The 21,579-nt window shown below is 37.7% G+C and overlaps 1 protein-coding gene and 1 pseudogene across 3 annotated transcripts in view; one reads left to right on the top strand and one right to left on the bottom strand.

Annotated features, from left to right (window-relative positions):
- KLHL8 (kelch like family member 8) overlaps positions 1 to 10,678 on the top strand; it is a 59,791-nt gene extending 49,113 nt beyond the window's left edge. For 2 of the 3 annotated variants that reach the window (XM_517329.9, XM_016951845.3), the window contains 4 exons: positions 808 to 976; positions 1,185 to 1,344; positions 7,297 to 7,498; positions 7,734 to 10,678. In XM_517329.9, coding sequence (XP_517329.2) covers positions 808 to 976; positions 1,185 to 1,344; positions 7,297 to 7,498; positions 7,734 to 7,857 — 655 coding nt within the window. In that variant the 3' untranslated portion in view covers positions 7,858 to 10,678. The remainder of the gene's footprint in view (positions 1 to 807; positions 977 to 1,184; positions 1,345 to 7,296; positions 7,499 to 7,733) is intronic. The other variant, XM_009448002.3, reaches the window with a different exon arrangement.
- On the bottom strand, positions 3,558 to 4,483 carry LOC104006157 (uracil-DNA glycosylase-like; annotated as a pseudogene).
- Positions 10,679 to 21,579: the final 10,901 nt, after the last annotated feature.

The following is a 21,579-nucleotide window of genomic DNA, read 5'->3' as shown; positions in this document are numbered from 1 at the left end:
CAGTGAAGCAGCTGCTTTCTCCAATAATAATAAAAGCTAATACTTCATAGAACTAAATATGGGCCAGACATTGTTCTTAGTGCTTTACATGTATTAACTCATTAATATCCAGCTGTGTCTCAGATGAGACACAAGATAGTAGAGGTTTATAAATTATCCAAGCTAGTGACAAAATAATAGTTTGATAATAGTTCAACTTTTGATTGGTGCAGTGTGTTTTTTAAGAAATTGAGTTTTTTTTTTTTGATCACTGTTAAATCAGTTTTTAACATGGGCTAAGTCTCTTACTTTTAGAGAGAAATAAATACGCTTCAGAAATAAAGCAACGTGACATAAAACTTGTAATATAAAATTTAATACTCTTTTGTGTGGTATAATGAAACCCTGCAACAAAATGAGCTCTGTAATTGCATGGATTTGTAAGTGAGATTGGCTTCTGACCTCCGCTGCAGAACTTCTCTGTCAACTCATTAACCTCTCAGTTATGCCGCTGTGTGTGCACTAATTGAATATTTTGAACTCTTTTATACTATTTTGTTGGGTTATATTTTATTGTTTTGAGTTTAAAGTAGCCTGTGTAGGCTATGCACTGTACAACTTTAGGGGGCAGTATTCACATAGAGTTGCACAGTTTGGCAATTCTGTAGCCATCTAGTCAAAAGCTTTGATAGATCTAAAAATAATGGAAACAAACTATACTGTTTGAAGGTTAACATGATAAATGATTTGCATTAGCACAATTTTTTATATGACTTTTTTTCCTGGAAACAAACCCATTTGTTAAAGTATGTTTTATTGTCTTTGCAGGCGAGGAATTGCCTTGGCTTCCTTAGGAGGCCCAATTTATGCAATTGGAGGGTTAGATGACAATACTTGCTTCAATGATGTGGAGAGATATGACATAGAATCTGATCAGTGGAGTACAGTGGCACCAATGAATACTCCCCGTGGAGGAGTTGGCTCTGTTGCTCTAGTAGTAAGTTATATGGCAACTTGTCATTAAATTACATTGCATTACATTCATAACCAAAATAAGGAAAGGTCCAATATATCATCACCAGTATGAAGATATTATATATCATATTATTTCCTGAAATACTGCCTTGTACATTCTAATTTACCATTAAAACAATATATAAATAAATTCAAAATCTAATGTGTTTTGTTTGACTCTCTTCATTTAGAACCATGTTTATGCAGTAGGTGGCAATGATGGAATGGCTTCTTTATCTAGTGTGGAGAGATATGATCCACATCTGGATAAGTGGATAGAAGTTAAAGAAATGGGTCAACGAAGAGCGGGCAATGGAGTTAGCAAGCTTCATGGTTGCTTATACGTAGTTGGTGAGTAAATGGGTATTTCTCTAATATATCAGTATATACAATGACAAGTGTCATATAACAGAGTAACAAAAATTACATTGCATTTAGCCTTAAGTAGAATCGGTCCTGAAATATGCTTTTGAATTCTTTCTTACAAAATTTTGTTTATAATTAACAGAGAATTGTACATGTTCAGTCTGATGCTTTTGAATTCTTTTTTTTTTTTTTTTTTTTTTTTTTCAGAGGGAGACAGTGTCTTTCTGTTGCCCAGGCTGAAGTGCGGTGGCACAATCGTAGCTCACTGCAGCCTTGAACTCCTGGACTCACATGATCCTCCTGCCTCAGCCTCTCAAGTAGCTAGGACTAGAGGCCCATGCTATCACACCCAGCCAGTTTTCTTCTGTTTTTTGTAGAGATGGGTTCTTGCTGTGTTGCCCAGGCTGGTCATGAACAACTGGCCTTAGGTGATCCTCCTGCCTTGCCCTCCCAGAGTGCTGGGATTACAGGCATGGGCCATCATGCCTAGCTGAATTGTTAAGGTCACATTCATAATTTTTGTTTAAATCTTCATCTTTCATGTTTAAAACATGTACAGCCTTATTTTTCTAAGAGTAACAAATTTATTTAAAGAAGGGGATTACATTTAAATAAGGTATATGTTTTTAAATGGAAGGACACAGATTGAATGTGCTTTGCTACAATAAATTTTAAAAGGTCTAAGATTTGTTTTTCTCAACCTCATTTCAAGGGAAATTATGTTGAATACTTCAAGTAAGCCAGTAGGTATTTATTTATTTATTTTTGAGATAGAGTTTTGCTCTGTCACCCAGGCTGGAGTGCAGTGGTATGATCTCAGCTCACTGCAACCTCTGCCTCCCATGTTCAAGCAATTCTCCTGCCTCAGCCTTCTGAGTAACTGGGATTACAGGTGTGTGCCACCGTGCCCAGCTAATTTTTGTATTTTTAGTAAAGACAGGGTTTCATTGTGTTTGCCAGGCTGATCTTGAACTCCTGACCTCAAGTGATCTTCCTGCCTTGGCCTCCCAAAGTGCTGGGATTACAGGCATGAGCCACCACACCTGGCCTAGGTATTTCATATAAATAAAGGTCATGTCAATGTTTATATTGCTTTTTTTTTTTTTACTTTAACAATCTTTTATTACCAAACCCCATGCAGGTTTAACGCTTTAACCCACCTAACAGCAAAAAAAAGGCATTGCTAACAAGATCAAGGATGAAGGTACAGACCCAATAAAGATTGTGTCTTAAAAAAGGATATATATATGTGTGTGTATATATATACACATGTGTATATATATATACACATATATATACGTATATATATATACACATATATATACGTATATATATACACATATATATACACACATATATATACACATATATATATCTTTTAAAAAATAAAAATCTCCAGTGTTGCAGAAAAAAATATTATAAAGTGATTTCAGTCCATAAAAAACAGCATGCAGCAGTTTGTGCTATCTTAAAAACCCCAACTCAGGATAACCCTAGGAGAAAATCACCTCCCCCCATTAAAGAAGAATTCTCTTTTCTATTCTTTCTTGTCTAAATTTCACTGCTTATTCCACGAAACGCCGAAAGAATAACAAGACTCAGTTCACATCCCTCAGCCCTTGTCTGTCTGTTAAGGCCAACACCAAGGGCTGTTCCTTAGGAGTCTTCACCTTTACTACAATCAGAAAATTGAGCCCTAATTTCACGGCCAGATTTCTAGAAACCTGCAAAACCCTCATAGTTCCCTCAAGGAAGGACCTGAAGGCCCCTTGAAAGATCAAGGGAGTATAAGTGTACTTGGCAGAGACTGGAATGCCTGCCAGGCTGGGAAAAGGGGGCCTTTCTACACAAAAACACCCCCTAAAACACCTTGTAGTTGAAAGTCTAACTAGGCAAAACCAAGTAACAGCAGGCATCAAACTATGGTTTTACCCAGAAGGTATATATCTTCCCCCTTTAACCATAAAGGTAAGGGGCGGGGGGTGTGGGGTAAAGAGAGCCAAGTGAGCATTTGACTTCATCTGTCTTCTGAGAAGTTAGCATATTTTAGGCTGAAGCCATGTTGTAGAGACATTTGGCCAAAGGATAGTCTTTGCTATGTGTGGCTATATAAAGCTGCCATTTCTGGGCAACCTGGTTCATGGCTGCTTTATGGAAGCTTTACCCCTTATGTAGAGTATTTAAGAATTAATAGGAAAATTTTCAGTTTGATTTTGTAAGTGACAAATACTTTAACAACAGCTTCCCAATAACCACCAATGGAGACAGACTACTCCTCAGCTCAGGATCATAGCTCCTTCCAGTCAGTGGGCTTCTTGCTAGACATCTGCAGGAGCTCATTGGTCTTAGAAAATTGTCTACATCCAAAGAACCCTCTGTACACGGGAAGGAATGAGCCTTCTGCAGCACATGGTGCTGCTTCCTGTGCATGGCACTGCCCTTCTTCTTAGCATAACAGCCCCAGAGCAGAAAGACAAGGCCATTCGAGTTCTGATTTAGCCAGGACACAACCGCATTGGTAAATTGCTCCCAGCCTCCTCTTTCCTTATGAAAATTGGCTTGATGGGGCAGAACAGTGAGGACAGCCTGGAGTAGGAGAACACCTTATTTGGCCCACCCAGATAAATCTCCATGACCAGGATGAATAAAACCATATCTGTAGATGGCTCTTTATAAATGTTTTCCAAACCAGGCAGAGGTGGAACAGGTCTTTGAGCACTAAAGCAGCCCATGAACTTGATTCGGTCTCTGATATGAGTCCTGTCCTGGGATGACAATCTTCACATCTCTTATGTCACACATCTGGGTCCAGGTGAAGACTTAGTGTGGGGGTGGATAAACAGTGTAATGTTTCCTTTCTTCTGCGACAAATCCTTTTATCTTGATAAAATAACGTTTCCCGAATTCCATTGAGGTGCTTCTTCCAACTCTCACCAAAGCCCATGGACATGTTACAGGCCATGAGTCTTGAGTAGGGCCACAGCCTCGTTGCTCTGGATACTGACCAACTGCCCAGCAGCAAGAAGGGCAGCGTCTTGGGCTTGTCTTGTCTGGCCGGGGCCTTCTTGGCAGGAGCTGCCCCCGCATCCTCACTCTCCTCACCATGGCTGCCCTGCTGGTCCCCAGGTCATCCGGCTCAGGGCTGCAGGCACGTTGCTTCCTGGTGGGGCTGTGGGAACGAATGCACACCACTTGGGGACTGCAAGGCTTGCCCTGGCTGTAGTGTTCAGTAATTGATCTATATTGCTTTTTGACTTACTGAATTGCAGAGTTGGGAGGAACATTAGATCAGTGGTTTCTCAGACCGTAATGTGCATATGAATAATCTGGAGATCTTGTTATATTGCAAAGGAGGGGCCTAGTTTCTGTGTTTCAAACAGTTCTCAAGTTATAGTGATGCAGTTTCAGGTTCACACAACACACTTCCAGTAGCAAGGCTTTAAATGATTATGAAATGGGAATAATGTCTATCTTTCAGAATCATTTTAAGAATAAGAGATAATACATGTTAAGCATCTCATAGTGTTTCCGGCACTTTGTAGTTCCCCAATACATGATTAGCTACATTGTGATTAGTAATACCTTCCTTTATAGAGGAGGAAATGAATTCAGAGAGGTTGTCACTAGCAAAGGTCACATTTGCTTATATATGTTGATGTAAATTGTTTGTGTTACTTAACATATTTCTTATAGATATTTATATGCTAACAATACAGCGTTCTCTTATAAGTAGCAGAAGTAATGCTGAATCTTTCAGTGCTCATGTGTATTAAAGAAGAAGGGAAGTAACATAATTTACCTCTACATCTTGCCTGATTATCACAACAGCTCTGTAATGTAGTCAAGAGACTCAGAGAGAATGAATAATTTACTCATGTTCACATGCATAAATAAGTGGCAAAGCTGGAATTTGAACTTGGATCTGTGAATCCAAAGTTCTTATGTTACATCATTGCTACCTCTCACAGCTCCCTGTCTACCACAGGCATTGACATGTGTTATATGTCGACAGGAATAACATTGTTGCTGTTACTTTTTAAATCTTTTGGACCCTTATAATTAGAATAGACATGGTAAAAATAAGAATGATTCAGGTTGAACATTAAAAAAATCTTCTTGGTCATTCAGGTTCTACTTAAAACAGGTACAACTGATTTGAATAAGAAAAAATTGAAGGTGTGGGCATGTCTAACATCCTAATTGCATTTTGCTTTTTCTATCCCTGGTTTGAATTCTTTGTTATAATACATTTTTATGCATTATCTGGGGAAATGATAGGGAACTAGTGAAAAAGAAGACTATGGAAAATATAGCTATCAAAAACTTGGCCAGGTGCAGGGATTACCCCTGTAATCCCAGCACTTTGGGAGGCCGAGGCAGGAGGATCACTTGAGGCCAGGAGTTCAAAACCAGACTGAGCAACATAGTTGAGACCTCATCTCTATTTAAAAAAAAAAAAATTAGCCAGGAGTGGTGGCATATGCCTATAGTTCCAGCTACTTAGGAGGCTGAGGTGGGAGGATCACTTGAGCCCAGGAGGTTGAGAGTGCAGTGAGCTGTGATTGTGTTACTGCACTTCAGTCTGGGCAACAGTCAGACCCTGTCTCAAAACAAAACAAAACAAAAATTAAAAAAAACCCTTAATCTACATTAGCATGAGCAATAATTAAAACCAAACCCTTTATTATAATGAAAAAATGTTTTATATAATGGTTGTAATGGTAATGACACTATACATTTGTCAGAATTCATGGAAAGAATGCAGATAAAATTGGTGAATTTCATTTTAATTGATTTAATAAAATTAAACCCATTAGAGAGGTTGACTTGAATTTTTTTTTCTGACCTTTTTTTTTTTTTTTTTTTTGAGACAGAGTCTTGCTCTGTCGCCCAGGCTGGAGTGCAGTGGCACAATCTCGGCTCACTGCAAGCGTCCGCCTCCCAGGTTCACTCCATTGTCCTGCCTCAGCCTCCCGAGTAGCTGGGACTACAGGCGCCTGCCACCATGCCCAGCTAATTTTTTTGTATTTTTAGTAGAGACGGGGTTTCACCGTGTTAGCCAGGATGGTCTCGATCTCCTGACCTCGTGATCAGCCCCCCTTGGCCTCCCAAAGTGCTGGGATTACAGGCATGAGCCACCGCGCCCGGCCTCTGACCTTGTTTTTATATAGATTGATCATAATATCAATACTTTCTATTCTCAGTAAATTAGGCTGTCACCAAAGAAAGCTATTATATTCATTTAGACTTGGAGCTCAAAAAGAGACACTTGTTTTTAAAGGAAGGAGCACTGTTGAAATAACAGTCTCTATAACCTCAGGAACAGATTAAGTACATTGCTAGAATGAGCTATAGAAAGGACTGCTATCTTCTGGAATATGTAGCAGGAAAATGTTGTTATGACAAAAATTGGTGAGAATTCAGTCATAGTCCACCATTTCTGTAATTATGATGGCAATTATAGTATTAAGGGAAACAATTGGAAAACTTTAACTTTTATCTGGATGAATCATGATTCAGTTTATTCCTTTCTTATGCCTTCTTACTGTTTAAGATATAATACACAGAGAAGGAATCTCAGTACTGTCTTGCTTGTCTCTAGACGGCTAAGGACAAATTTATGAATGTTTGTGTTTTTTTTTTCTTTTTCTCTAAATTATATGCTTAGATACAGGGACTCCAGTTTTTTCCTACTTACAAGATCTTTAATCCTAGTATTGAGGAAAATGTCACTTACCTAATGTGGAATTGTAGACAACATCTAATGGTAGTTGGTGGTGGTGGTAGACAGGTATTGGGATGAATTTTTTTTTTAAATTTTCTCTAAACCATTCTAAAATGATTTTAAAAGATTGGGTTGTAAAAGCCATTGAATTGAAATTTAGTAGTTAATTTCTAAGGAATGTAATGCTGTTTTTAAAATATTTCTTTACATAGGTGGTTTTGATGATAATTCTCCTCTGAGTTCAGTTGAGCGGTATGACCCCCGAAGCAACAAGTGGGATTATGTGGCAGCACTTACTACTCCCAGAGGTGGAGTGGGAATTGCAACAGTGATGGGCAAAATCTTTGCAGTTGGTGGTCATAATGGCAATGCATACTTAAATACAGTAGAAGCGTTTGATCCAGTGCTGAATAGGTAATTTACATGTTGTCTCCGTGCTTTATATTATCTTCTGGTATAATAGTAGATTACTTCAGAGTGTTAAAATGTTGCTAGTCGTAGTTAATACTAAGCTTTGGGATATCTTATCTCCCACTGGAAGCTTGCCGTCCTACAAAACCAGTCTCACATAGGGAATTTTTGTCTTTGGTTAGTATTTTGAGTAAAGTAAATTATGCTTTGTAACATTTTTTCTTCTCCATCTTTTCAGGTGGGAGCTTGTTGGATCTGTGTCTCACTGCAGAGCTGGAGCAGGAGTAGCTGTGTGTTCCTGTTTAACTAGCCAAATTCGAGATGTAGGTCATGGATCCAATAATGTGGTTGACTGTATGTGATTTGAGTTCTGGCCACCAACAATTTAGTCATATCTGATAGGTACAAAAGAAAACCAAGATTTTGATATGACCACCTTTCAACACTTTTTACTGCAACTAGAGTCTTATTTAAATGTTAACTGTTGTATTGTGACTAAGTACAACTTTTGGAATGATACCTGAAGAATTATTAGTAATAGAGTTAAATTTGATACTTCCTGCTTTTGCAAATAATGGAGTAGAGAAGAAGATAGTCGAACTTAAAATCATACCTACCCTGAAAAATGCTTAAAGTAGTGCCAAAAATCTTGAAATCTCTCTCTCTCTCTCTATTTGGATGAATCAAAATGTAATTTGTTGAGTTTTGCCTTTTCTTTTGCCTAAAGATGTTAACGTCAGGCAGTGGGTTTTTCCTAGAGGAGAGATTAGTACCTATTCATTAACACAAGGATACATAAGAGACTTGCCCCTTTTGAAGATCATTTCTACTTGGTGCTGATGAATTTATGCCTAGCTTTTTTTTTCTAGGTGGTGATTTTTCAATTTCTTTTATATTTACGGAAGTAGAAAAAATGTTCTGTCTTTTTGAGTGCCACTTAGCTGCATTTTCAGAAGCTTATAGGCTGTAAGAAGCCTTTAATTTCAGTTTGAAGTGCTAGGACACCAAAAGACCTAGCTGGGCTAACTCTATCCAAATGATTTTACAGTTTTATTTTTTCATCTTTTGCAAAAAGTATTTGTTACATAATCAAAAGGTGAACCAGAGGAAATATTGAACAAGGTTTTAGATCTGATGTTATTCTGGTGCCCAATTGAGAGACCTTGAGAAAGAATGATGCAGATTACATGACTCTAATGTGGGCAGTCTGAAAATATCTTTAACTGTCTTCTTTGATCATTTGATTTTGGATCCAAGATTTATCATCTCTCTGTTTTGCTCTTTGCCACCATCCTGGTTTTTCTGACTGTACAGACTCAATCTGCATTTATTTATTATCAGAAATGAATGCATTTTTACAAAAACCTTTTTGTAGACTGTAGTTTATTGATTAGTTCAAGCCCATCACGAACTAATTAAACATATTGTTGGTAAAAACAGAGATTGAAATTACTGTTTTTATCATATTTAAATCCCTCTGGTGTATTTATTGAAATTTAATTAAAAATATTTCTACATATTAATTTGAAGCCAGGATATTGATGGACCTACAGATTTAACAGCTCTTCAAAGTTTTAACTAGCATTATAAAATGGCCTATTCATTATATGTATATTTTTTTATAAATATTTATCAAGAACATGAAAATATTTTATTTTGTATTTGCAGTGCAGTTTGGCACCTCTCTTCCAGGTCTTCCTAAGTTTTTGTTAGTTGTGTCTTCGAATTTATTGTAGTTCACCGCTGGTCAGTAATCTGGTTCATAAGGAAGCTGGGGCAGTGAAAAACACTTCGTTGATCCATCCAGCCCTAAAGTTCATTGACTAATAGCTCATGCATCTTATTAAATGGGATTCTGGACTTCTACAATAGTGTGGAAAGCCACATCACAAAAAAAGCCACATCACAAAAAAAAGCCAGTGCCTATTGAGTATATCAAACCAAAAAAGAAAAAAAAAAGTTTTAAGAGGGGTCAGGCTGGCAGATAAAAGTCTCTTATGAAGCAGATATAAATCCAGTAAGCTATTTTTTTCTACCTATGGGCAAGTTCATAAGTCATTGCTGGATCTGAACCAGTGTTCTTTTGTGTAAATACAACCATATTTCAGTCAGTCCAGAGGCAGTTAACCCTGTAGCACTTACTAGACTGGTGACAACTGGCTGGATGTGGAGAATAAGTGTCAAAACCTGGCTTCAATGTCTATTTCTTATGTCTAATGGAGTTCTTATATTACAGTGTTTGTGTAGCTATGGTTACTAATATGTTTGTTATATTTATTTTCGGGGAGAGGATCTTGTTATTGTTTCCTGAGATTATTTAAAATGTTTTTTCTTTGATGTATTTCTGTCTTTCTTATATGTAAGGAGTTATAAGGGTTATTATATTTTCATTTCTGGTTTTTACTATACAGTGGTTATCTAACATACTAAGTTGGTACCCTACCTACCCGCAAAATATGAAATACTCAGAAGTAAAGTGTGTGGGCAATCAGAAGCATAGCCTTGAAGGACCTGACAGCAGTATGAAAAGATAAATAGGCCAGGCATGGTGGCTCACGCCTGTGATCCCAGCACTTTGGGAGGCCGAGGTGGGTGGACCACCTGAGATCAGGTGTTCGAGACCAGCCTGACCAACATGGTGAAACCCTGTCTCTACTAAAAGTACAAAAATTAGCCAGGCGTGGTGGCGCATACCTGTAATTCCAGCTACTCAGGAGGCTGAGGCAGGAGAATTGCTTGAACCCAGGAGGTGGAGGTTGCAATGAGCCGAGGTTGAGCCATCGCACTCCAGCGGTGAAACAAGAGTGAAACTCCATCTCAGAAAAAAAAAAAAAAAAGATAAAAAAGCAGAATCAATATGTGCACAGTTTTCTTTATCAGGCAAAAACACGTTTATTGAGACATGAAATGAGAATCAGGCTGAAGGAATCATGCAGCTGAAAGATGATTATATTCATAGAAATGAAGAGATGAAATATTCAAAGAAGATGGCTACTTTATTGTGAGACTTACCACTTTAACCTCATATGTTAACAGCACCTACCAAAAAATATGAAATAGAGCTAAAATACTGAAATTGCAAATGGACAAAAGAAATCATGAAAATTTGTTTATTATTTCTTCAATAAATATTTCTAGGTGCTTTGTGATTCTTTCATTTAGTCATTAAAGCCATTGCTTTACTATATTGTGTTGCCACTTTAAAAAGTTACTTGACATTGTTTTTGACAGATTTCACTGTATTCTTCTGTAATTAATTGATTATTTCTAAAATGTTTGAATAAGCTTTGTACTCCCTCTAAGGAGTATTTTATTCATTCTTTTAATTCCCAAATGAACTTTGAACTTACAGTGCTGTTGAATGCCTTGGTAAGGACTTCTTGAAATTGCATAAACTATTCTTGTAAATGGTAAACTTGAGAATTTTCTTTGTTTCTTTTTTCTCTATGTCTTAAAGAATGCCTTTAGAATCTAATTCATGTTGTATCAGTTAAGAATGTTTCTGTGGTTTCTCGTATCAGATGTGTAAAGAAATTATTACTGGGATGCCATTGGCTATGTCTCTTTCCCCTTCATGTAAAATTCCAAGTGTCAGTAAAACTTCTCTATAATATTTTCTTAAAACCATTTATAAATTTGTGTTATAATACTCCAGCAAATCAATGTAATAAGTGGTCATATATATCACCAACTATGGATATCAAAAAGTTGGGGTCACATCAGTGCTATTTATTTAATTAAAATACATTGCATATTTCTATTAGCACAAACTTCTCTCTAAAAGGCCTGTGTAACTGCTTCTCATCATTATTTGATTGCTGTTATGGGATCCTGTCAAAACTGTGTAATTGTTTATTCTCCATTCCTCAAATACAAAATTGAGTAGGTTGGCTATATTTTTCTCCTTATATGAAGGATCTTTATGTTTAACTGAAAATTTTAGAAAGCTTTTCGTTTTCCCTTACGAAAATTAAAGGTTGAAGGTAATTGATGTAAGTAGTTTCACTGATCTTAAGCAGTTGTCTCTTCAGTAATTGCAGACTTGTACTATATAGAAATGAGAATATGCATTAGGATGACTGTTGTCCTTCCAAGTAGAAACCTTGCAAAGTTGTAGCTTTTTAAAAAAATTAAGGTTGCCATTGCTAAAACTTCTTTTGAAACTCATCTTTGAAAATAGGCTGAAGAGATCATTTGTAAGTCACTCAAAAGAATTAGTCTCATCATAGTCATATGTTAATCTTGACCAAAATCTTAACTTGATTATTCATCAAACATGATTGAAAATATTTCATGTCTATTTTCATAGGTAAAATTACTTTCAAAGAAGTGAGGTTTTTCATCTACTGTTAAAAATGTTTTCTACACTAAACAGTTTGAATGAAATATTTCTAAAATCCTGAGCAATGGCAAGGTCAGTGAAAGAAGTGTATAGTCTCTTTGAGAGGCAACCTTATTTGAATGCAGAAATTCTGGTGCGTTTTTTGTTGTTTTTAACAAGTCACTCTTCCATTATCTTAGTGGTTTGAGGCTAAGTTCAGTAGAATATAAGGGGTTTCTTAGATATGAGTAATAGTTATGGGGAGTATTAGCTATCATTTAAAAAAATGCATCGCCTGTACCAGTCACTTAATAACATTTCTCATCTTTACAGTAATTCGATACTTCACCGTTAAAAAAAAGGTTCAAAAGTTAAAAAAAATAGATTCAAAGACATTAAATAACTAGTTGAAGATCACAACTAAGTTAGTGATTGACTAATATTCTTTGTGACTAAAAAACTCAACTGATCCACCTATATCAGTTATACATACTTCTGCATTCACTAGGTAATACAGTATGCATACATTAAGAAAAGATAATTTCCTTTTTTTGTAGTCTCTTCTTAGCAGTATGAAAGTATTTCTGGTCACTACATTTCTCTTTTGTTGTTGTTGTTGTTGTTGTTTTTTGAGATAGAGTCTCACTCTGTTGCCCAGGCTGGAGGGCAGCAGCATGATCTCAGCTCACTGCAACCTCCTCCTCCTGGGTTCAAGTGATTCTTCTGCCTCAGTCTCTTTTTATTTTATTTTTTGAGACAGAGTCTCACTCTATCGCCCAGGCTGGAGTGCAATGGTGTGATCTTGGCTCACTGCAACCTCCGCCTCCTGGGTTCAAGTGATTTTCTTGCCTCAGCCTCCTGAGTTGCTGGGATTACAGGTGTACGCCACCACACCTGGCTAATTTTTGTATTTTTAGTAGAGATGGGGTTTCACCATGTTGGCCAGGCTAGTCTTGAACTCCTAACCTCAAATGATCGCCCATCTCGGCCTCCTAAAGTGCTGGGATTACAGGCGTGAGCCACCATGCCTGGCCTGGTCACTACATTTCTATAGGTAGTATTTGATGCATACATAAAAATATATGCAACATGAAGACATAATAAAATACCTATGAAGCCACCCACTAAGAACTGGAGCCTTTCTGGTAGTATTAACCCTACCTTTGTGTTCCTTCTCAATTCCAATCCCCAGCCTACTCTTTAGGGATAACCACCTCCTTGAATCTATCATTTCTTTTTTTTTTTTTTTCCCTTTTGGTTTTTTTTTGAGATGGAGTCTTGCTCTGTCTCCCAGGCTGGAGTGCAGTGGCGCGATCTCGGCTCACTGCAAGCTCCACCCCCCGGGTTCACGCCATTCTCCTGCCTCAGCCTCCCAAGTAGCTGGTACTACAGGCACCTGCCACCATGCCCGGCTAATTTTTTGTATTTTTGTTAGCCAGGATGGTCTCGATCTCCTTACCTTGTGATCTGCCCACCTCGGCCTACCAAAGTTCTGGGATTACAGGTGTGAGCCACCGCACCTGGCCTCCCTTTTGCTTTCATACATATGTCCCATGGCTATATATTGTTTATTTTTGTGAACAATAGTATCATCCTGGCGGGGCGCAGTGGCTCACGCCTGTAATCCCAGTGAGCTGAGATCGCGCCATTGCACTTCAGCCTGGGCAACAGAGCAAGACTCCATCTCAAAAACAAACAACAACAAAGTATTCTTTATGTAGTCTTATGTAACTTGATGTTTTTATTCAACAGGTTTATTTTTACAATTTATTTTCTTGGGTCTAGTTTTTCTTTTTCTTTTTTTTTTTTGCTTTTACAAACAATGCTGAAACGAACATTCATATCCAATTTTTTGGTGCTCATGTCCAAGAGTTTCTTTAGCATATAAACCTAGATTCAAAGTTGGTGGTTTGTAAGGCATGTGCCTGATCAGCTTTTTAACAGTTTTACAAGATAATGCCAAATTGTTTCCCAAACTGGTTGCACTGCTTTACAGTATGGTTTCTTATTTACTTGCTATCATAAGACCCAATTCTTTCCAGTCTGTTAGGTGTAAAATGGTATTTTATTGTGGCTTTAAATTGCATTTTCCTTATGAATGTGACAGCACTCACTTCACTATAAAAGAAAAAATGCATTTTTCTGGTTATTAATAAGTTAAAAACATTTTCATGTTTATTAGTCATTCCTGTTCTGTGAAATATGTCTTGATGTCTTTTATTTTTCTGTTTTTGCTCTTATTTAAGAATTTTTTGTATTTAGGATATTGATATTTTTGTTGTTTTTTTGTTCTTGCACATATCTTCATCCAGTTTGTAGCTTTTCACTTTGGGTTTTTTTGTAAACAAAATTTAATATTTTCAAATGTGAGTTATTTTTATGTTTTAAGAAATTTGTCCTATCCCAGGGTCATAGTTGCTTAATGTTGCTTCTGAAAATCAAAAAAGTGTCTCAGTTAAGTTTTTAGCCTACCTGGAATTGATTTGTGTATGTGTGATATAGATTTAAAATTTTATTTTTTTACTATGTAGAAAATCAGTTTTCTCTGCGCCATTTATTGACTAATGCATCCTTTCCTCAGAGGCTTTACTTACATGGAAATTTGCCATTGTAGCCAAATGTTTATTTGGGGACTTCCTGTTCTGTTCCATTGGTCAGTTTGCCTAAGCAAGGGCCAAGTAGCACATTATTTAATTGTTATAACTTGATTATATGTCTTGATACCTGACAAGGGTAGTCTCTTACCTTTGTATTTTTCTTAAGGAATGTTCTTGGCCTTCTGGTTTTGTTTTTTTGTTGTTGTTCTGAGACAGGGTCTTGCTCTGTCGCCCAGGCTGGAGTGCAGTGGTATGATCATGGCTCATTGTAGCCTCAGCCTCCCTGGGCTCAGGTGATCCACCACCCCCACGACCCCCACCTGCCTCCCCTCCCTCCACTCTTCCACCCCACCTTTCTGTGTTGCCCAGGCTCGTCTTGAACTCCTGGGCTCAAGCAATTCTCTCGCTTCAGCCTCCCAAAGTGCTGGGATTACAGGTATGAGCCACCATGCCTGGCCTGCTTTTTAAATTCAGTATGAGAATCAGTTTGTAAAATTCCTTGGGGATAAAAAGCAAATAGCTGTAGGAAATTTCTTTTTCTGTCCCCCCCCCCCCTTTTTTTTTTTGAGACAGTGTTTCACTCTGTCACCCAGGCTAGAGTGCAGTGGTACAAACATGGCTCACTGTAGTCTCAAACTCCTGGGCTCAAGCGATCCTCCCACCTCAGCCTCCCAAGTAGCTGAGACCACAGGTGCACACCATTAGGCCCAGCTAATTTTTAAATTTTTTGTAGAGACAGGGCCTCGCCATGTTGCACAGCTGGTCTTGAACTCCTGGCATCAAGCGATCCTCCTGGCTTCAGCCTCACAAAGTGCTGGGATTATAGGTATTGAGCCGCTGTGCCCAGCTTCCTTTCTCTCCCTATCTCTCTTTCTCTTTCTTTCAACTAGAATCACATTTAAAGATTAATTAGGGAGTATTGACAGTGCTACAATATTGAATCTTCCTTGGTTTTGCTACTCTATCAGAGCAAGGAAGTTCCAGTTTGCTGAGCTTTTTAGAAAAATTTGTACATATTGATAGGTTGCATGTAAAATTTTGTTGCATGTATATAATGTATCGTGATCAAGTCAGAGTATTTAGAGTGTCCATCACCCAGCTATGATTTTAACTGTAGTCACCCTACTCTGCTATCAAACATTGAATTTAATTATATCCAACTATCTGTTTGTACTCTTTAACCTACTTGTCTTCATCCTCCCCCATCCCCTGCCCTCACCCTTCCCAGCCTCTATTATCTTTCCACTGTCTACCTCCATGTGATCAAATTTTTTAGCTCCCACATGTAAGTAAGAACATGTGATATTTGTCTTTTGTGCCTGGCTTATTTCACCTAACATAGTGACTTCCAGTCCATCCATGTTGCTGCAAATGGCATGATTTCATTCTTTTTCTTATGGCTGAATAGCGTTCCATTGTGTACATATGCCACATTTTCTTTATCCATTCATGCACTGGTGAACACTTAGGTTGATTTCATATCTTTGCTATCGTGAATAGTGCTGCAATAAACATGCAAGTGCAGGTATCCCTCTGATGTATTGATTTCTTTTCCTTTGGGTAGATACCTAGTAATGAGATTGCTTGATCGAATGGTAATTCTGGTTTTAGTTTTTGAGAAATCTCCATAGTGACTGTACTAGTTTACATTCCCACCAACAATATATAAGAGTTTCTTTTTCTCTGCATCCTTGCCAATATCTGTTATTTTTAATCTTAATAGCCATTCTGACTGGGGTAAGATATTGTTGTGGTTTTGATTTATATTTCTCTGATGATTGGTGATGTAGAGCATTTTTTCATATACCTGCTGGCAATTTGTGTGTCTTTCGAGAAATGTCTATTCAGATCATTTGCCCATTTTTAAAGTGGATTATTTGTGGTTTTTTTTTTCTGTATTGTCCCGTAAGACCTGAGATTATTTGTTTTGTTTTGTTTTGCTATTGAATTGAATTCCTTGTGTATTCTGGATATTCATCCCTTGTCAGATGGAGAGATTGCACATTATTTTCTCCCATTCTGTGTGTTGTCTCCTCATTCAATTGATTGTTTCCTTTGCTGTGCAGAAGCTTTTTAGCTTGATGTAATTCCATTTGTCTATTTTTGTTTTTGTTTCTGGTGCTTTTGAAGTCCTACCCAAAAAATCTTTGACCAAAACAGCGTCCTGAAGTGTTTCCCCAATGTTTTCTTTTAGTAGTTTCATAGTTTCAAGTCGTACATTTAAGTCTTTACTCCATTTTGATTTGCTTTTTGTATATGGTAAGAGATAGGGGTTTAATTTCATTCTTCTGCACATGGATATCCAGTTTTCCCAGCACTATTTATTGAAGAGACTGTCCTTTCCTTACTGAATGTTCTTGGCACTTTGTTGAAAATCAGTTGACTATAAATATGTGAATTTATTTCTGGGTTCTCTTTACCGTTCCATTGGTCTGTGTGTCTGTTATTATGCCAGTACCATGCTGTTGGGGTTTCTATAGTTTTATAGTACCTTTTGAAGTCAGGTAGTATGGATACCTCCAGCATTACTCTTTTTGCTCAGGAATGCTTTGACTATTCAGGGTCTTTTGTACTTTCATGTGTGTTTTAAGATTTTTTTTTTCTATTTCTGTGAAGACTGACACTGGTATTTTGATAGGGATTGCACTGAATTTGTAGATTGCTTTTGGAATTATGGTCATTTTCACAATAGTAATTTTTCTGATTTAGAAACATGGAATGTCTTTCCATTTATTTATGACTTCTTCGGTTTCTTTCATCAGTGTTTTATAGTTTTCCTATGGACATCTTTCACCTCCTCAGTTAAATTTATTCCTATGTATTTTATTTTTATGGGGAGCTATTGTAAATAGGATTGCTTTCTTGATTTCTTTTTCCACTAGTTCATTGTTGGTGTATAGAAATACTACTGATTTTTGTATATTAGTTTTGTGTCCTGCAACTTTACTGAATTCATTTACCAAATCTAACAATTTTTTTGGCAGAGTCGAGGCTTTTCTAGATGTAAGATTATATTCTCAGTGGAGAGCGACAATTTGGAAGCCTTTTATTTATTTTTCTTGCCTAATTGCTCTGGCTAGACTTCCTCTGTTTCTTTGGTTTCTATCTTTTTTATTTCTTTGGGCATTTCATACATAGTTATCTTTATATCCTGTAGCCAGTAATTCCAATATCTGAAGTCCCTTGAGGGTCTAAATCTGTTTATTGTCTCTGTTGAACTTTTCCTTACGGTATGCCATTCTTCCTGTGTTTGGTGATTTTTATTTGTAAATATATATTTAGTAGAACCTGTTGAGAATCCAGAGGTTCTTTAATTGGGAATGTGCTCCTTCAGAGAGGTTTCACATTTGTGTCTCTAGGCTAGGGAACAAAACTGACCTGGGGCATTTTAGCTTTCTTCTTGGCTCCTCCTTTTGCTATGGGTCCAGAACTTGGTCTCTCAGTCCCAGCGCTGATAATGGCATTTGTCCTCAGGGCAACTTTGGTTTTCCTGTTTAGTTACCACTCCTGCTCAGGTTCCATCTCTTATATTGGCCTTTCAGTGTCCCTGCTTTCTTGAGAGCCCAGTAAAGCATTTTTAAAAGTATATTGTTTATAATTGAACTAGGAACTAATAGTAATGGGAGAGCCCTTTGGATGATCTTGTCTTTTATAACCCCATAAACCACTACCATTCTAGAAGCCAAAGAAAAGACATAGTTTTGTCTTAATATTCACTAATTTTTCTCTTGCGTACCACTAGCCTCCTCTGAAATTTATGTGTTGAAGACGTTCCATAGACCAGGGGGCCCCCGTCCGCGGGCCTCAAATCAATACTGGTCCGTGGGCTGTTGGGAACGGAGCTGCACAGCAGGAGGTGAGCGGCAGGCCAGTGAGCATTACTGCCTGAGCTCCGCCTCCTGTCAGACCAATGACAGCATTGGATTCTCATAGGGGAGCAAACTTTATTGTGAACTGCGCATGTGAGGGATCTAGGTTGCAATCTCCTTATGAGAATCTAATGCCTGATGAGCTGAGGTGGAATAGTTTCATCTCCAAACCACCTGTCCCCACCCCTGCCCTGTCCGTGGCAAAATTGTCTTCTGCAAAACTGGTCCCTGGTGCCAAAAAAGTTGGAGACTGCTGCTTATAGACCTTAACAGAGCTTTCTTTTTTTTGAGACAGGGTCTTGCTTTGCTGCCCAGGTTGGAGTGCAATGACGTGAACATGACTCACTGCAGCCTTGACCTCCCGGGCTCAAGTGGTTCTCCCACCTCTGTCTACTGAGTAGTAGGCACTACAGGCCCGCACCACTATGCCCGGCTAATTTTGATATTTTTGTAGAGACAGGTCTTGCTAAGTTGCCCAGGCTGGTATGAACTGCTGGGCTCAAGCAATCCTCCTGCCTCAGCCTTCCAAAGTGCTGGGATTACAGGCCAGAACGAGCCTTTTGATCTCATATATTATTATACCTGAAGTTTCTTAAGTAAATTTAAACTAGTTTATAAAAGGATAATTCAGGAAATGTAAAATTACTTGGTATGGATATGCCTGTCACTTCAAGTGTCTCTCTTTGCCCTGAATATCTCAAGTTATTAGTTATTTTATATAACATCAGACCCTTAGCACATTGATGTGTTTTAAATCCCTTCATAAATATGACTCCAAAGTACTGATGGAGAGTCAGAAAATAATTGCATTCTGCTTGAAACTTTACAACCTTCCTTTTTAAACAAATGTTTCTGTTTAATGTAACAAATGTAATGGCCTTTGGCCAAAAGTAATAAAATTCTTACCTGATCATAAATTCCTAAATTTCCCTAGTCTGTTTGCAAACAGTGAGCTTTTTTCCTGTCTGAAAAGCCAGAGCTCAGGACCGAATGACATAGTGGCTATTTGTATTACATTCTAATACACAGTGCTCTAGTTTTCTTTCTTTCACTTGTTTCATTTCCCAGTACCTATTCTAATGCAGTGCTAAATCAGTGTGTTTTTTGTTAGCTTTATTGAAGTATGATTTATATTAAATTCACCCACTGTAAGTGTACATGGTGATTCAGTAAACCTGTAGCATTGTGCCAGCCTCATCATAATCCAGATTTGGAACACTTTCATCAGCCCCCTGAAATTCTCATGAGCCCGTCTGCAGTCAGTCCCCACTCCTCCCCTCCTTTCTCTTCACCCTAGGTAGCCACTGATCTGCTTTCTGTCTATAAATTTGTCTTTTCTGGGTATTTCATATAAATTGAATCACACACTATAATCTTTTGCATCTGGCTTCTCTCACTTAGCATAATATTTTTGAGGTTCACTTCATCCATAGTGTAGAATTTTTTATAGCTGAATAGTATTCCCTCATATGCATATATCACATTTTGTTTATTCATTCACCAATAATGGTTGTTTGGATTGTTTCCAATTTTTGGCTATTATGTGTGATGCCATGAATGTTCATGAACATATCTTAATTGACCATATGCTTTCATTTATCTTGGGTAGTTTCATATACGTGGAATTGCTGGGTTTTATTGTAACATGATTTTAACTTTTTAAGAAACTGCAAACTGTTATCCAAGTGGCGGTACCATATGTTTCCATCAGCAACGTATGAGATTTCCAGTTGCTCCTTGTCCCCTCCAACACTTGATATTGCCTTTTCCTTTGATTATATCCATTCTCCTGGGTGTGAGACATGGTGTCATTGTAGTTAAATGAATGTACAGTGCTTTCAAACAGCATCTTTTTCCTAAAGAAAATGATTGCCCTCTAGTGGCTCATTCTGCACATTACACTTGGGAAAGGGGCACTAATGAGAAGTCTAAAGCTCAGAATAGGCTTGTTAAAATTTACATTCATTTCACAGCATCCCTGGTTTAGCACACTGAACACAATTTGAGTCCAGTTTCAAAATGTTTTACTTCATTACTACTATTAATAATACCCAGGAGCTGAGCTGGTTGGCTGTGGCTTTTACATAATCCCAAGAGGTACATTATAGTCAAAACTAAATTTGTGTGCTTTAGATCTTATCCACTTTATGCACTAAGATCTTTTGCTATAACAAGTGTTTAGACCTGTAGAGTGGCTAACGCCTACAAAGAAGGGGAAAAAAGGCCAGAGATGGTTATTGTTTACTCAAACCTATTACATCCTTTCAAATCAGAGCCAGAGAAATAAATAATTTTTACTAGTGGAATGAATATAAATTCTTTTTAATGAATTGGACACAAATGTAGAGTCTGGTGGCTTGTTGGTATTTTCAGGTAACACCTTGTAAATATGCCTATGGAGAGTTGTAAAAATTTAGGAGACTAGGTCTCGGCTGCTCCTAGGGCTCTGCTGAAAGGACAGAACACTGTGCATGTTTAAAAAAAAAAAAAGTTAAAACTTTGAGCTAAGTAAGGAACCTGGCCAGGAATTTACTTATTTAAGGCATGTGTATTTGGTAAGTAAAAAAAGATGTGGCTTCAGGAAATTAGGGTAGTAGAAGCAAACATTTAATGATTTAACGTAAGAAGTTTTTGCTTTAAAGCTATCACTCACACAGGTGATGTCATTTATTTTTTAGAAAGTGGAGAGAATGTATATATGTGAAATTTCCCTGAGCTCTTAGGCTTTAGATTTCCAAATTACCCAACAATGCATTTCATTGTCCTGACATGTCTATGAAATCATATGTATACATGTGTGTATTTTATGCCTGAACACAGAATAGCAGAGCCTGATGGATGGGACTGCCTATGGTTGACCTACTGCTTTACTCAATTTGAGGTAAGGGGATGGAGGGGGCATTTTTGTATGTGACATTGGGTACACAGTGATTCCACTCCTTAGTAAGTATGGTCCACTCCACTTATCAGTTAGAGGTGGATAAGGGAGTATAAAGATTAGGATAAGAGAACATTTAGCCAAGTCTAGGGGGTAAGCTTTGGATATGAGGAAGGAGATTAAGATAATTTTTAAACATGTATCAGAACCTATAAAATGTTGACACTATGAATACTGGGTTTTTTTGTTTGTTTGAGACAGAGTTTTGCTCTTGTTGCCCAGGCTGGAGTGCAATGGCACGATCTTGGCTCACTGCAATCTCTGCCTCCTGGGTTCAAGCGATTCTCCTGCCTTAGCCTCCCGAGTAGCTGGGACTACAGGCATGCGCCACCACACCTGGCTAATTTTGTATTTTTAGT

Source organism: Pan troglodytes, chromosome 3 (genome assembly GCF_028858775.2).
Source record: "Pan troglodytes isolate AG18354 chromosome 3, NHGRI_mPanTro3-v2.0_pri, whole genome shotgun sequence".
In the NCBI taxonomy this organism is placed as follows: domain Eukaryota; kingdom Metazoa; phylum Chordata; class Mammalia; order Primates; family Hominidae; genus Pan; species Pan troglodytes.
Note: the sequence above shows the minus strand (reverse complement) of the source record. Positions and strands in the feature narration are given on the sequence as shown.